Source organism: Dendrobium catenatum, unplaced genomic scaffold, assembly GCF_001605985.2.
Source record: "Dendrobium catenatum unplaced genomic scaffold, ASM160598v2 fragScaff_scaffold_496, whole genome shotgun sequence".
Lineage (NCBI taxonomy): Eukaryota > Viridiplantae > Streptophyta > Magnoliopsida > Asparagales > Orchidaceae > Dendrobium > Dendrobium catenatum.
In genome coordinates this window covers 4830-20689 of record NW_021318958.1, presented here as the reverse complement: position 1 = coordinate 20689, position 15860 = coordinate 4830, and the positions used below count along the sequence as shown (strand labels likewise).

The 15860-nt window shown below is 32.5% G+C and overlaps 1 protein-coding gene across 1 annotated transcript in view; it reads left to right on the top strand.

Moving 5' to 3' along the window:
* LOC110108087 (organic cation/carnitine transporter 2-like) overlaps positions 1–3089 on the top strand; it is an 11630-nt gene extending 8541 nt beyond the window's left edge. The window contains exons 2-6 of the mRNA XM_020838599.2: positions 1108–1202; positions 1312–1452; positions 2189–2250; positions 2833–2835; positions 2939–3089. Of these exons, the coding sequence (XP_020694258.2) occupies positions 1108–1202; positions 1312–1452; positions 2189–2250; positions 2833–2835; positions 2939–3089 (452 nt within the window). The remainder of the gene's footprint in view (positions 1–1107; positions 1203–1311; positions 1453–2188; positions 2251–2832; positions 2836–2938) is intronic.
* The last annotated feature ends 12771 nt before the right edge of the window (positions 3090–15860 follow it).

The following is a 15860-nucleotide window of genomic DNA, read 5'->3' as shown; positions in this document are numbered from 1 at the left end:
GCGGGCAGCGCGGGGCGCGGGCAGCACGGGGGAGCGGGGCAGGGCAGCAACGCGGGGCGCGGGCAGCGCGGGGCGCGGGCAGAGGGCTAGAATCCAAATTTTTTAAATTAAACGGGTTTTCGGGTTGACCCGGCGGCCGGGTCAACCTGAACCCGACCCGTTTTGAAATCGGGTCGTATCCGGGTCGGGTTTTCGTGTCGTGCCAAATATTGACACCCCTAACAATAAGAAAGCCATCATCCCAAACGAATCCTTATTGTTATTTACAACAGCAACAACAACAACAACAACAACAATATCAAGCTTTTATCCAACTACATGGGGTCAGCTACGTTAATCTTTTTCTCAGTTGTGTCATTTATCCCATTATTATTATATATACAAATATAAATCCAAACATTTTTAGAGTAATTATATATAAAATAGATCATACCATACTAGTATATTTTCCTCCAAGCATAGAAATAATTCCACGTATCATAATATATATAATTTATCATACCTTTCTTTATCCTTTGTCTTTTTCAAAAATGCAATGTTTATAGAAGTTTTTCTAGTCAATATTGTTTTTGTCAAAATTTCCATGATTAATAAAACATATAAATCAATTGCACTTACAAATGATACATTAACAAGTTGTTTAATATTGTCATGATGGTGAATATAGATTATTATCTCCTCCCCTTCGTATTGATCATAAAGCCTATTATAACCCTTAAAGCTCCATTCTTAACTTTGAATGGGCAATTTCAAAGCAATTAGAGTGTCAAGTGACAATAGGTTTTATCTTTACATATCTTATAACTTATGTAAGTGAAATTTTTATTCACCCTATCTTGAATATTGACCTTAATATTGCTAATCTCAGTGATTTTACAAGTAGAATTACTTGTATTAATTTTTCCATCATTGGCTTCCTTACATGAATCATCATTGTCTATTAGGGGATAAAAAAACTAGAATCTATTATCGAAGATTCATCATTAGGATCAATAACAAAATCCAATAGCCTAAAAATTTCATATATAACACAAATAATTAAAGCATCCCCAAACTTACATCATTTCTCTTTTACTTTCATTTTTACAGTTCCTTTTGACATTACAGGAAAAACTAGCATTAACAGTGGACTTTTCGGTGATATTATATCAGTCGGTAGTAGTTGTGTAACCGGCGGATATTTCGACGATCACTTACTGACGGTTTGTTTGGTGGATAAACCGCTGGAACATTACTAGTGAAAAATGCGTCAGAAATTATTCAGCAGAACTTCCAGTGGAAACCCCATTGGCTTACTTAAACACTACAAAGTTTTTCAGTGGAAAAGCCTCCAGAGACATCTCTAACAGAAAATCAGCCTGCAGTAATGCTGGAAAAGGCCCTATTTCCCCTCTAGGCATTGTTCGGGATTGTCTTGCTATTCATTTCATTTCCCGCTTTGGTCCTGGTCACGTGAGTCGCCTCTCGCTTAACACCACCTACGTAGCCTTTATACACCACCTTCATCGTCGTTGTTCTCCACCTCGGTCGTCGGAGCCGCCATAAGTTTTTTCTATCGTTAGCCCATATCTTTATGCTTTGATCATGGATGCTCTCGGTGGACATTTGCAAGAGAGTGTACCATGATGTATGCATTTTGTTGATAATATACTTCTTGTTGATAAGACTAGAGAAGGAGTTGATGGTGAAATAGATGTGGATACTATTAATAGAACTCAAGTTGGATGGTTAAAGTGGAGCAATGTTTTGACCTTATTATGTGATAGAAAATTCCCCTCAAATTTAGGGTAAGGTTCTATAAGATGGTGGTGAGACTGCAATGCTTTATGGTTTAAATTGTTGGTCATTAAAAGAGAAGCATAACATTAAGTTAAGTGTTTGCAGAGATGAGAATGCTCAAGAATGGCTTTACTCTTAGTGACAAGATACGAAATAAGCATATACATGAAAAGGTTGGAGAAGCTCCTATGGAAGATAAGATTAGAGAGAGTGAGAGAGTTGCTTAGATGGTTTGGTCGCATTTAGAAAACCCCACGTACTAGGATAAATGCTTTGATATTATTCTTAATTTGTTGACATAGATTTAAATGAGAATTAATACCATCCAATTCACAAATCAATTTGAATTAAATCTATTTTCCTTCGATATAAGTTACACAAATCTCTAATATCTTTATATTATGTGTAGGTTAAATTCCGGCAGTTAAACCGGCTGTCTAACCAGTGGTTAAACCAGCTGTCTAACCGCTGGTATTAACCGACGCTTTATCCAGTGGTTTTTAATAATACACCGTCGGAATTATTGGTGGTATATTAACCCCCGGGTAGGCCATCGATTTTCTGTTTTCATGGCACCTTTATCGGAGGCCAAGCCACCGGTGTTAAGTAATTTTTTTAATCGTGGCGTGCTATATATGTTTTGAATTTTGTGTAGGTATTGTGGAAATTTGAGTAAATAGAGGGGGCGCTGTCAAAATTTTTTTTAAATGCTACAGATTTTCGGTGGCTAACCGGTAGTTTGGCAGCCAGAAACAAACGCCGGTCAACCGGCGGTTAACCGGCTGCTGAACCGCCGGTAAAACTTGCATTTGAGATGGCCGATAAGACGCCGGTAATTAACCGGCGGTCACCGGTGCTATGACCGCCGGAAATTACTGGTTGTTTATGCTACCGGAAAGCCGTTGGTAAAATTAACTGTCAGAAATTGACCGCCGAAATTCGTTTCCTATGCGCTTTATACGGGCGGTTTATAAACGCCGAAAAACTGTCGGTAGTTTTCAAATCTGCCGAAAAATTAATGCTAAGCGCTGGTAATTGCCGATTTTCATGTAGTGGGTAGTGAAAAATGAACTAGTGCCTCAATGCTATAATATTAGATCTACTGTGGTGCTTGTTAATATGGCATGGTTACTGATTGCATTGGCATGTCTTTTCATAGAGGTGGTGCAGTTCTTCATGTTGGCAACTGCTTCACCGCGACCGTCCAAAGTTTGAGTGTTGCGATAGTAGATGAAAAGGGCAGAGAGGTCATCATCAACCTTGAGGATGAGCATGAGTCCATCCTCCCCTCAGAGTTGATAAAATGGTGAGGACTCCATCCACCCTCTGAGGAGGTGTTATGACCATAGGTAGTCAGTCTACTCCAAGTTGCTAGAGGAGATTATGAAATAAGTCCCGAAGGATGAACTTGTCTTTGTAGCTGTAAAATTAATAGGGAATATTTGGCAAAACTTCTTTGCCTTAGGTGAGGTCCATAAGAAAAGTGTACTCATCTGTTTATTAGTATCTTAAAGAGTATATGGCTTCATGGCTAGAGGTAGAGGGCCAGCTTATTAAGAAGAACATATTAATACACATCATAATATATTAATATAGTTAGGGTGTTGTAAGTGAACTAATGTAATGAATATTGAACTAGACTTTAATTAAAAAATTTATCGAGTAAAGGACTCAACAAACCTTAAAAAAAAAACTGAACTTGATAGGTTCTTAACAAGTTGTTTTGGCAAATTTAATGAATAATGTAGAATCCCAAGATATAAAAAGTTTCTTTTCACCAAGTGTTAAACTCGGTGGATTATATTAAAAAAATCTAATCATTATAAGCTTGTGGATCAATCAATGTTGATAATATAATGAGTACTCAATGCTTTGTGGTGAGAAAATCGAATTATGACTTATGGACCAATAAATGGAACTTGAATAGTATGAACTCAATAAGATGTCACTTTGGTGGGTCTCACCTTACACAAAAATTTCTAGTCTCCTTAAGGGTAACATCCTAAACTCGAAGGCTAGAATAGACACATGCACTACTCATTGTGGATCTTGTTGTAAAGTACAGAGTTGCCTCGTACGGCTAATTATCTTAATAGAAATCGTCATCACCTTTGATGTGTCTCACCTTATGTTAGACTTTCTGATCTCTATGTTAAATATGCTAAAAATATTCGGAAGTATGTGTGAAGAAGATATAAATTGTACCTCTTCATTCTTTATTCATAAGACTTACAAAGCTACCGGGAATGTTGCACACAATAAAAATAAATTACAATAATAGTTAAGACCCGTTATAGACTAAACATGACATGTGGCATTAATCAATAGGTGCCACCATGACTCTATATTCTTAATGCAACTCTTGATTTCATGGCAATTCCTATGGGCTAGTCTTCTGGATATGTTATGTATGGCAAATCTATGTTGGTGATTCCTTTGGATGCCAAGGCAAGTCCTTATAAGGCATATATTGTCCTCCAGGCTCAATAGCCAAGTCCTTTAAAGTTATGACAACTGTGAGATGAGGAATGTCCAAGTCTTGAGGGTTGTACTTATGAACTCTAAAGAGTTCATTTCCTATTGCTAGATAAAGGGATATTAAAGGACAAATTTGATGTGCATGCCTGGGACAAATTCTAAATTTGGTCGACTTTCACTACTGGCGAGTCCCTTATGCATATGATGTGACTATTTCGGGTGATTTGTCGTGCTAGAACATGTTAGATAGATGTGAAATATTTGTGTTAACACGTACGAGTATATAGTTTGAGTTGTTCTAAACTGGAAAACGTATATTTTGAATGATTCAATTTATAAGATTTTTTAAAGGATTTAATTTTATCTGAGCTTATTGAAGTCATGAAATTATCTTTAACATATAAATTAAAATAAAATTTTATTTCTTTATGTTGTATCATTAATGAGAGGCACCATATGGAGCAAGTTTTTGGAGAAAAGAATATTTAATTTCTTATTAATTATTTGACTTTTGAATATATATATATATATATATATATATAAAATAAATTAATATTAGTAATATTTTATAATAAATTTATAGATTTGAGTAATATATAAATAAATTTATATAAATGTTCAGATATAATATATGTAATTATATGTGAATTTTAAGTTATGTTTGTAAATCTCAATTTTAATAAAAGTATTTGATACGCAAATCAGCAAAATACCTTTTCAAAGTTAATAAATTATTTTTAATATATGAGTTAATAGAAAATTCCATTTATTTGTATTGTAATATATATGAGAGGTATCATAAGGAGCAGACAATTGGAGAGAAGAATAATGAACTTGTTATTCTTTTATAATTGCATGCAATACATTTGTCACAATCTTTAAGCTAAAAACAAAATATTTTCTATGAGTGGCATTATATATGTCCTCGTATTATTAGCTTAAGGATGAATGACATATAAAAAAAACATATTTATTTTAAATTATTACATATAGCTAGGAATGGCAATATTCAATATCTTACGATTTTGACTATGCATGAGGAAGTTGTGTGTGATTAGTCATTGACCACTTGGATTAATGAGCTATAATATGACTCTAGTCATCGAGCATAGGTCATAAGTGTCAGGTATCTTTATTCGATGCCATGTTGAGTTTTGTTGATGGAGTAGGTTGGCCATTTCTTTTTTCCTTTTTCCTAAGTATGTACCAAACTCATTACATCCTTCATAGTTCTTGAATACATCATTAGGTTTTCCTTAATCTTGAGCTTTGGAGTAATGGTGGTGAGGAAAGGAGTTTAAGTTGTTGGAAGGAAATTTCACACTACTCAATCTAAGTGAACTTCTTGACACTCCTCAACACTTTTAAGAGGGTTATCATCACTTACTCGACCTAGAGATGAAGCAATTAAGCACAATGCCTATGAGTCGTTGCACATTCATTAGATTTTTGGGTAATGACATACATATCCATGATTGTATCAACCTTATTTGACATCACTTTATTGCTCTAAGGCACTAAGGGAAATACATTTTAGAGAATTAATTCACATATTGTACCTTACCTTTTAAGTGTGATCAATGTCTCCCTCAGGTCCAATAAGTGATGCTTTGGTAACTTGTACTTTACTTGTAGATCATCCACATACACTCCTACATTGCTAGCTTCCTTTTGTTCTTTGAAGATCTGATCCACCTTCTTTCAATTGGTTGCCCAATCTTCTTAATGTAGAATGGCATGGCCTTATAGAAACAAAGGTCTTTAGAAGTGATGAAGGAAGTCTTTTTGTAGTTGTTGGGTCTCATCTTAATCTAATATTAACCTAAAAAAGAACCATGGTCATTGTAAATACAACATTTTATAAGAAGTGGCTACCCATCTTTTGAGAATGTTGAGTTGAGTTTAGTGAAATTGACGCTCATCCTCCATTTTCCTTTTAGCTTTCTACACCATGACCACATTAGAGATCTAGGCAAGGTAGTGCATCTCTTTTAATCAGTGGTTTCCCAATTTCTTATTGTATATGCCTAATAAATATTATACAAATTTTTTTTATTTTTAATTTAATCAGCCTAGCTTCTTATAATAACTCATATTTTATCCAGTCAAATAAAGGATTCATTATAAATCTAAATTATAAATCATCTTCGTCATGATATAGATATTAAAGTTCTTTAATTACACTAATTTTTTTCAGAATTTTTTGACATTGGTGTAAATCCTTAAGAAATTGATATTTGTTAGTACAAGTGAGGGTTTTATGACCGTCATATGTCCAAAAAAATCACTTTCTTCCTAAGTTGGCTGACAAAGAATGAAATAGAGAGATAAAAATAAGAAAGAAAAGATAGTAGGGAGAAAAGAAAACTTGAAATTTTTTCCAGTCGACCCTATTGGATATTTGCTTGTCTCATTGTAGGGAACCTTTATCCTATGTCTGATTTCAATAATTTAATATTTTTGGAATTTTTCTAATCAAATTTGTATTTTTATTACCAAAAAACGAGGATAATTTTATATTGGTAAAACTTTCATAACTTAACTTTTAATATGTTATAGAGATTGAGAATATGAATATTTTTAGTATTTATTTGAGTTTTTTTACTATCTAATTTTGAAAAAGTGGTGATTTTTATCGATTCAAAAGTTTTATTTTGACATCTAAAAATAATATTTTAGTTCAATTAAAGTTTCACAATATTGTTATATATGTTCTTTAATAAGTTTATTAATTTTTTAAAATGTGAATTTTTCTGCTAAGGTTTTCTATTACTTATTGTTAGGATATTTTGGTACTTTTAGAATTAAGTCTAATTAAGCTTTATTATCGATATGTGATTGACTAATAGCTTGTCACTATTTCTATTATAGTATTATGATAATAATGTGTGTGGAGAAAAATAAGTAAAGACTAATTATTCACTAACGTTGGCTAGAAATTGATTGACCTATAATAGTGAATCGATGAACTTTCCCTTAAACACTATAGTTTGATGTTATCCTCTTTTGATTCATGTGATATTGATTGAGAGTTATAAGGAGATGATTATTGTACCTACGGGCAAAGAGTGAAGATTCCTTTATCAAACCAATGATTTATTGGTACTAATTAATATGATATTAAAAAATCACCGATTAAGTTGGGACTTATTGCTTGCTTCGTCTGATTACTAAAATGCATGTTATTGAAGCATTATTTCTATTAATGTATGAATTTATTCTTACTATATGGATTTACTATTATTGTATTGTTTTATTGCTACTGCAACTAGTTTTATTGATACAGATATGAACAATGATACTATTATTAATACTACTACTGATTCACTATTGTTGTTATTATAATTGATTCACTATACTAATTATTGATACTGAGCACATGATATATAGAGCATATGATTAAAATTCTTATTTGATACTAATATAGAAAATGATAGCATGTATAAATCATTAATAAGGTTTTCTTACATTGATATACTTCTGAAAGTTCTTACCGATATTTTGGTTTTATCGCTTAATACAATTTTTTCACTAAGATGATTGTTTTATGTATTCTTAACCTGTAATAGTTTACAGTTGGTTTTCCCAACATATTGTTTTACTAGCTTCGTATTATACTATTTTATTTGTTATAGATTTTACTGTTACTACATAACTTTATTGCTCCATTGTCATGTGTATTTTACTATTTATGCATTGATTCATGATCATATTAATACTATTATTATGATTTGACTACTTTCATGCGATTTCTCCTTTGTCGTGCTTTCAGTCCAATCGTAGGATTTGGTTATTTTCTTGGCTCTTAAGCTTATCATATGTGATTAAATGTGTTCGAGTCAGAGCATGGGATCATGAGTAAGAGATTGATCAGGATCCTTTAGGTTCAATTTTTTGTTATTTTAGTTATTCTTTTATACTTAGGAAAGACTAATTATGATATGATTGTATAGATCCTTAATAGTGTATATAATTTTTTTAAGAAATGAATACATATGTATATATTTATGTTTTAATAGATAGTTTTATTTTTACTAATATTTTTATTGATAAAAGAAATTAGATATCTCTAATTATTAGATAAAATAATAATTCTTCTAAATTAGATTTTGGGGCATCAAAAACTTGGTATTAGAGCAATGTTATTCGAAGACTTGATATTTACCATAAATGTAAGAATTGATTGTGATTTATATAGATTGGGTAGATTAAGATGCATTATTTTACATATATAAATGATTGTATATATTAATTATTTAGATTAAGCAAAATTATGTAAGCAAATAGTTGAAATGGGTCTACTTGAGCTAAATATACCTAATGAGCAACATAATGCAGCTTCAATACCATCAAATAATGTGATGGAATTTACTACTATTATAGCACGGGTAATAGGGATGAACAAAGAAAAATAGTTGGGAGTAAAGAAGAAGAGGGAGACAGACACTTACAAACATTCCATAAGTTGAAGCCTTCATTATTCAATTGTAGGACCTCAGGCTGCAGAAGACTAGTTATTGAAGATAAAAAATATCTTTGACAACATGTAGTGTCTAGAGAGCATGAAGGTACTTTAGTATGTTTCTATTTGAAGGAGAGGCAGAGAGATGGTGGGTTGGACCTAAGAGAGAGAAACTCCAGGGGAAGACTAATGTTGAGATCACTTGGGATGAGTTCGCTTTAATGTTCAGGATGTGGTTTGTACCTCCGTTAGCTCAGTGATAATGCATAAATCATTTATTAAACTAGAGAATAGATATAAGATTGTGATACAATATGATGTTGAGTTCTCTACATTAGATGGGTATGCTCCTCACTTGATCCCAACTACTGAGGAAAAGTATTTTAGGTTTCTGCAGGGGTTTAACTTGGAGCTGACATATTTATTAGTGCCTTTATGGATCCAAAAGTTTTCTAAGTTAGTAGAATGAGCTAGATTAATAGAGTTTCATTTGGTAGTAAAAGAAGTAAGAAAAAGACTTGATATTCTAAAAAGATTTTCTGCTCAGAGCATCTCTATGATATTTATCTTACATGGGTGATACTAGATATTTAGATTATAATCATTAATCAGCTTAAGAAATCTTCTTTTCCTCAAATTTAGATCCTTCTGAGTGAATATATACTTCAAGCTTTGATGATCAATTTAAACCTCACACCTGACTCTATACAAGTAGTGCCTCCAAATCTTTAAAACAAATATAATAGAATCAAGCTCCAAATCATGTATGACCAATAGTTCATCTCATGTGGCTTCAACTGCATCAGAAGTCCATTCATACCTGATTAAATAGTTAGAACTGGAGTGAATGTCAAACAATATTTCAACCTTTGAAATTCTCTTCGCAATTGTATGTCCAAGCAAAAGCCACTAACTTCTAAGCCAATCTCGTCAAAGATGCAGAAATCTGAGAAAATTTTCTTATAAATTTCTTATATAACCATACATACCTAAAAATTTGCATCCCTCAGATATAGTATTAGGCCGAAGTTATTATGTAATAGCCTGAACTTTCTGAGAGTCTACATAGATATCTACACTACTCACCATATGCCCCAAAAATGGGATACTCTTCAAACATAATTTGCACTTTGAAAATTTTTCAAACAGATTATTTTAACTTAATATCTCTAGAATAATCCTCTGATAAACCACATGATGCTCCTTAGAAGCTCGGTAAACTAGAATATTATTTATAAACTTGATAACAAATAAGTCTAAATATTCTCTGAACACCCTAATCATGAGATCTGAGAAAACTGTAGGCACATTAGTCACCCCAAAAGACATAACTAAACATTCATAATGCTCATATATGATATTGAAGCTAGTATTCATCATATCTATTTATCTCACCTTCACCTGATAGTATTCAGATCTCAGATCGATCTTTGAAAACATAGATGTATCTATAAGCTGGTAAAATAAATAAATAATCATAGGTAGAAGATATTTGTTCTTCATTGTTTCCTTATTCAACTCTCTGCTATTGAAACACATGTATAACATATCATCATTCTTCTTTATAAATAGAACAAGTACACGCTAAAACTAGGATGAACAAAACATTTGTCAACTAGCTCTAAAAGCTATATATTTCACTCATTAAGCTCCTTAGGAGCCATCCTATATGGAGCCTTGAATATCAAAGTAGTACCCAAAAATACGTTAATACTAAATTTAATCTCTTTTTCAGGTGGTAAAATCACTAACTCTTCAAAAAAGAACATAGGAAACTCCCACACTATTGAGAAATCGGACAGAGATTGAGAGTTTATGCTCCTATATCAAACAGATGTTAACAATATATTACAAGCCTTCTTCCATAACTTATCCACCTGAACAACATATATATAACACAATAGATCTCCTCTAACTCCCTGGAATAAATAGATCTCACCATCAAGAAATAATGTAACACTCATTATCAAACAATCAATCTAAGCTTCATATTGACTCAACTAGTCCATACCCTAAATTATGTCAAATTAAGAGATATGAAATAAGATCAAATTAGATTCCACTTTTTGCATGATATCTCAATATTATAGAAATACTCTGCTACTAAGCATACCATCCTTAGTTGGTAAAGTAATAGACATAAACAATATGATAACATAGTATGTTATTTTATAATAAAAAGATAGTAACACCTAAGGCAAGTGCAATAAAATTAAAATACCTTTTAGAGATATCTAAGTGACTGACTCCAAAATCAAGAAAAATATAATAAGGAATATCATAAACAAAGGTTGTACATGTATCTATATTTGTAGTATATCTAGCCTTCGTACTGAGTTAAGTTAATATATGTGCATGAACTAGAGCTGTAGTAATAGGATTTCCAAACACTATATTTATATTGTCAAACGACCTTCCGACTATTGAACCCACCATAGAACTAGAACTACTACCTCGGCTATATGATCCCTCAACAAATACCTAAGGTGGAATTATCCTTAGTAACAAAGCTCTCATATATGGACTAAGAATGTCGATCATGTATTACCTGTGGACATTAAACTACCCAGCATCTTGTGTAACCATATTAAAAGTATTATTCCATTATCATGTAGCACCGAATAAAGTGTCTCCTGTCATAATTTTGGCATAGTGGTGCCCCACTAACAAAACCTTCAGAAGCACTAGCACTAGCCATATTACCACCACCTGGAACTTATGTAGACCGACAACCTCTCATGGAATCTCTAGGTCAAAACCTGCACCTCTTTCTAAATAATTTGTTATCGGATGCCTTCTTGCCAAATATGTTCCTATTAGTACCCATCGTGCTTTATTATTTTCAATCAATTAGACTCTCTCCACCACTTCAAAAAAATTAATAATATGACACGGGACTAAAGACTATCTCAGACTATCTCGAAACCCTATAATTAATCTATGTCACTTTCTCTCAAAAGTGCTAATTAGTTGTGAAGTATACCTCACCAAAGAAGGAAACTCTTCCTCATACTGTATAACCATCCTGATACCTTGAATAAGCCACATATAAGTATCCTACATCTATCATTATGTAAATGGAGGTATAAGGCATGCTCAAAAAATATAAGTAAACTCATCCCAACATATTAGAGAGTTTAGACTCCCCTAAAACTTCTCCTTATGTTGTCCCAACCACCAGTTCTCTATCTCACCAATTAATAGAAAAATAGATAGTAGTACCTTCCTCTCAGAAGACCACTACATCCTATCTAAAGTCTTTTCCAATCTTATCAACAAATCTTCTATTCTTATCAACGAACCATAACTCTCAAATCTCAGAGTCTTTAACCATAATAAACATATATAAAGGCTTATCAACATCATCAAATCAGATAGAGTAAATATGGCTCTGAGTCTCGCCCCTTAGCTGGGCTACCAAACTAGGAAACTATAAAATAAAATCTGAATTGACCGTAGTATTGCAGATCTGGGCCCAAGTCTTGTGATTTTTTATAATAATAAGTATTATTGTTGTTATTTACTTTGCTATATTCTAATAATTAAAGTTCATTGCATATTTGTTTTCTCTGTTGAATACTAACATTTTCAGGTCCATAAGCTCACTCTCAAGCCAGCTTAAGATTGGATAGACTAGGACTGAGTTTTGTCTATAATTTTAATTTAAATGCATTTTTTACCTTTTCTTAAGTCAATTCTAATATGATGGATAATGAAGCTAAGTAACCTTGTACACACACTCAAGGGAGTGAGTAAATGGAGATAGAGAAATTAATTTTCTGACCAAATCGTACAAGATGATTTTTTATCATCCTGGATGATTTGTTCAACTAAAAGCCCTAATTAGGTCATATGGTCCAAGTAAACCTAATTAAGAAAATCATCCTGGATGATACTCACATCATCCTGGACGATATGCTAAATCATAAAAAAACTAGCCGCCAAACTCATTTAGGTAAGATTTTATAACTCTCAAATTTGGACTAATCGTATAGGACAATACTGATCATCGTGGACAATTTGTAACAATAATGCCTAAATTAATCAGGTGATTAGGAGAGTAATTAAGGTTAGATTGATCTATCATATCATTCGGGACAATCGTAATCGTACTAGATGATCTATAACAAAAACCTTAGTTTTCTCCTAAGTGTCCTGGACATCCCGAATGATCTATTGGATGATAATATCTGATTTTGAACTAATCGTACAAGACAATCGCAACATCGTCCTATACGATAAGTTATATTTCCACATATCATCTTGATTTATCTCATGGACATCCCGAACTATTTCCTGGATGAAAGCATATATATGAACTAATCATACAAGACCATGTACACATCATCCTAAAGGATAAGAATAAACTTTATGTTCTAATCGTACATGAATCCTTAATCATCCTAGTTGGAAGGGCTGATTTAAACTAACGTACAGGACGATCGACAGATCGTCCTGAATGATCTTTGATGGAAAGTTAAAAATCAGGGCTCTTTTTTAAGCCTCCTATTTAAGCTCTCTTAATTGTTGATGATTATATCTTATGCTGAAGTCCTAACCTAAAGGAGCTTAGAGAAGGAGAATGTGAGTTTGGGAGAGAAAGGGAGAATCTTATGAGGGGGAGTTTATGAGGGAAATCACAAAGGTTGCTCCAAGTAATGATTTGTTCGTCTTCTTCAAGCTTCATCCTTAGTTCCTTGGTTGTTGTAGGGAGATGATTATAAGCATCAGATCAGGTTAATTTTCTGCCTACTCTAGGAAAGAGTAAAAGGATTCTAGATTCTATTCCTTCACCATAAGGGTGAAAAAGGATTCAAGATTCTATGCCTCATCGGGATGGTCGAAAGAGTTTGTAAGGGCTTCTCCACCTTATTGTGAGAGTAAAAAGAGAGTCACTGAAGGTTAAGTGCAATACTTGGACAGGGTGTCTCCAAGGAGTGGACTTAGGTCACATTGATCGAACTACTATAAATCTTGTGTTCTTTCTTATTACTTTTCCTCATTTTAATTTTCACACTTTAATATTCTATGGTTGATTGTATGGTTAAAATCTCTGATTTGTGTTGTTAATTGCTTCCACATCAAGGGTTGATCTTGTTTGTTTTAAAATATTCAAAAAGATTTTTCTTTTGTTTAAGAATTTTTAAACCCCCCCATTTTAAAATACCAATTAACCCCCCCCCCCCCCCTCTTGGTTAGCTTCGGGCTAGTTCATAAGGGTTTAACAATATTAACAAACTTTCACGTAGGAGTAGTGGTACTCTACACTATTGCTGCCTAACTCGCACTCCACCTATCTGTCATATCTGGGTCTATCGGATCCATAAGAAAATTGCACGGGAAAAAGTTGAACAGACATGCACATTTAAACCAGCATAAATTATGATGTCATAGGACCTAATGATGTTCTTAATATTATAATTAATCAACTCATCTAGCAATAGCAAATAACCATACATGCTATATTTTCTAAAACGTAAAAGTAATATAATCAACTTTCATTTCATCAAGGAATAAATATAATAATCCATCTAAAAAAAATTTACACATCAAAATAGTAAATTGGATTACAAAATTGGTACCTTTTACTCCAAGCTAAGAGAAACTTCTTCTAGACCTGATCTTTTTCATTGGATCATTTTCTTTTCCTAAAACATTAGAAAATAATAGATTAAGCTTAACCAGCACAATATACTCCCTACCTTATCCTTTATAGATAGTAATATACAATGCAAGAATTAAAGAGCATCAAAGAAAAATATAAAGACTTGTGAAGTAACTAGAGTGCAAGCAAAACCTGAATTTGTTATAGTTTCAATGTATACTTGATCTTAGAGCTAGCACTTACACTTTTATAACCATATAACTACTTTCATAGAAGCCTCCAAATGACATATAGAATACTTATTCTGAGAGGGTCACTTACATATCACTTTAATTAACTTTAATTACTTTCAATAGAATTCATATAGAAATTTGGAGTTTACTATACATATTTTAGAATATTTCATAAATTAATTCATTAAAATATTAACTTAAGAAATGTAATAATTATAATGCATAGTTCAAGATGCTTGCTTATATCTCCACTTTCACTTATGCCTCCCTTTACCTGCTACACTTGCATATAATATGTGGGGTTAGATACCCTACTAGATCTGCATCAAGCAAATGGGACTAAAAGAGTACTTATAACATTACTTAACCTCTCACACCCACTTTCACCAAGTTGGGATAGAATCTCTCCCAAATCAGCAACAGACTGATGAGGCTAGAAGAGTACATTTAGAGCCATTAAAACCTAAAATAGAGTTTACTTTTCCACTTTACATAATAGAATATCTCCAATGTAATGTAATGTAGAATATTGTAAATACAATGCAATAATTAATATTGATAAAATATTCAATAAGTGCATGAAAGTCTAGTAAAGTCACATTACTTGCAAAATAGAATACTTATTAAACTTTCCATTTTCAATTTCTAACTTCAGAGAAACATTTGCAAAAATAATTTAATACTTTGATATAACTACTTCACTTGCCAGAAAAGCTTACATTCAATAGTACATTCAAAAAATTATACAAGAAAAATAATCGTTAAAACTCAATTTCGTATAGTCAAATGTTCGTATTAAGAAATGCAATAATATATTAAAAATCACATGGTGTAAACATCATAAATTACAAGAAAAAGTGTATTTTATTCATATCTTCTTATAATCATACTGGAATTAAAATCAGAGATAGTGGTTTAGGAGTATACCTCAAGCTCTAATATATCCCAAATTGGCCTGATGGATAAATCTTGAGTTTCAGCATCGAAATCTCTCTCCCTTCCTTTATCTTTCCTCTTTTCCTCCTCTTTTTCCTCTCTTCTTCTTCTAAAATGGCTCAGCAAATGGTTTTGTAAAATGGTTTTATATATTATTATTAATTAAAAATCACTATCTTGACATAGCACCATGGCGCCCAATTTCTCAGTATCGTTGCACTCCCATAAAATCTTAAAAATTCTCCCATAATGTCATCACCTGAGACATGCACTACAGGAAAAACGCTGAAAATCGGCGGTTTTTTTCGGCGGTTAGTCTAGATTTACCGGCAGTTTTTAATGTTACCGGCGGTCTAACGGTGGTTTG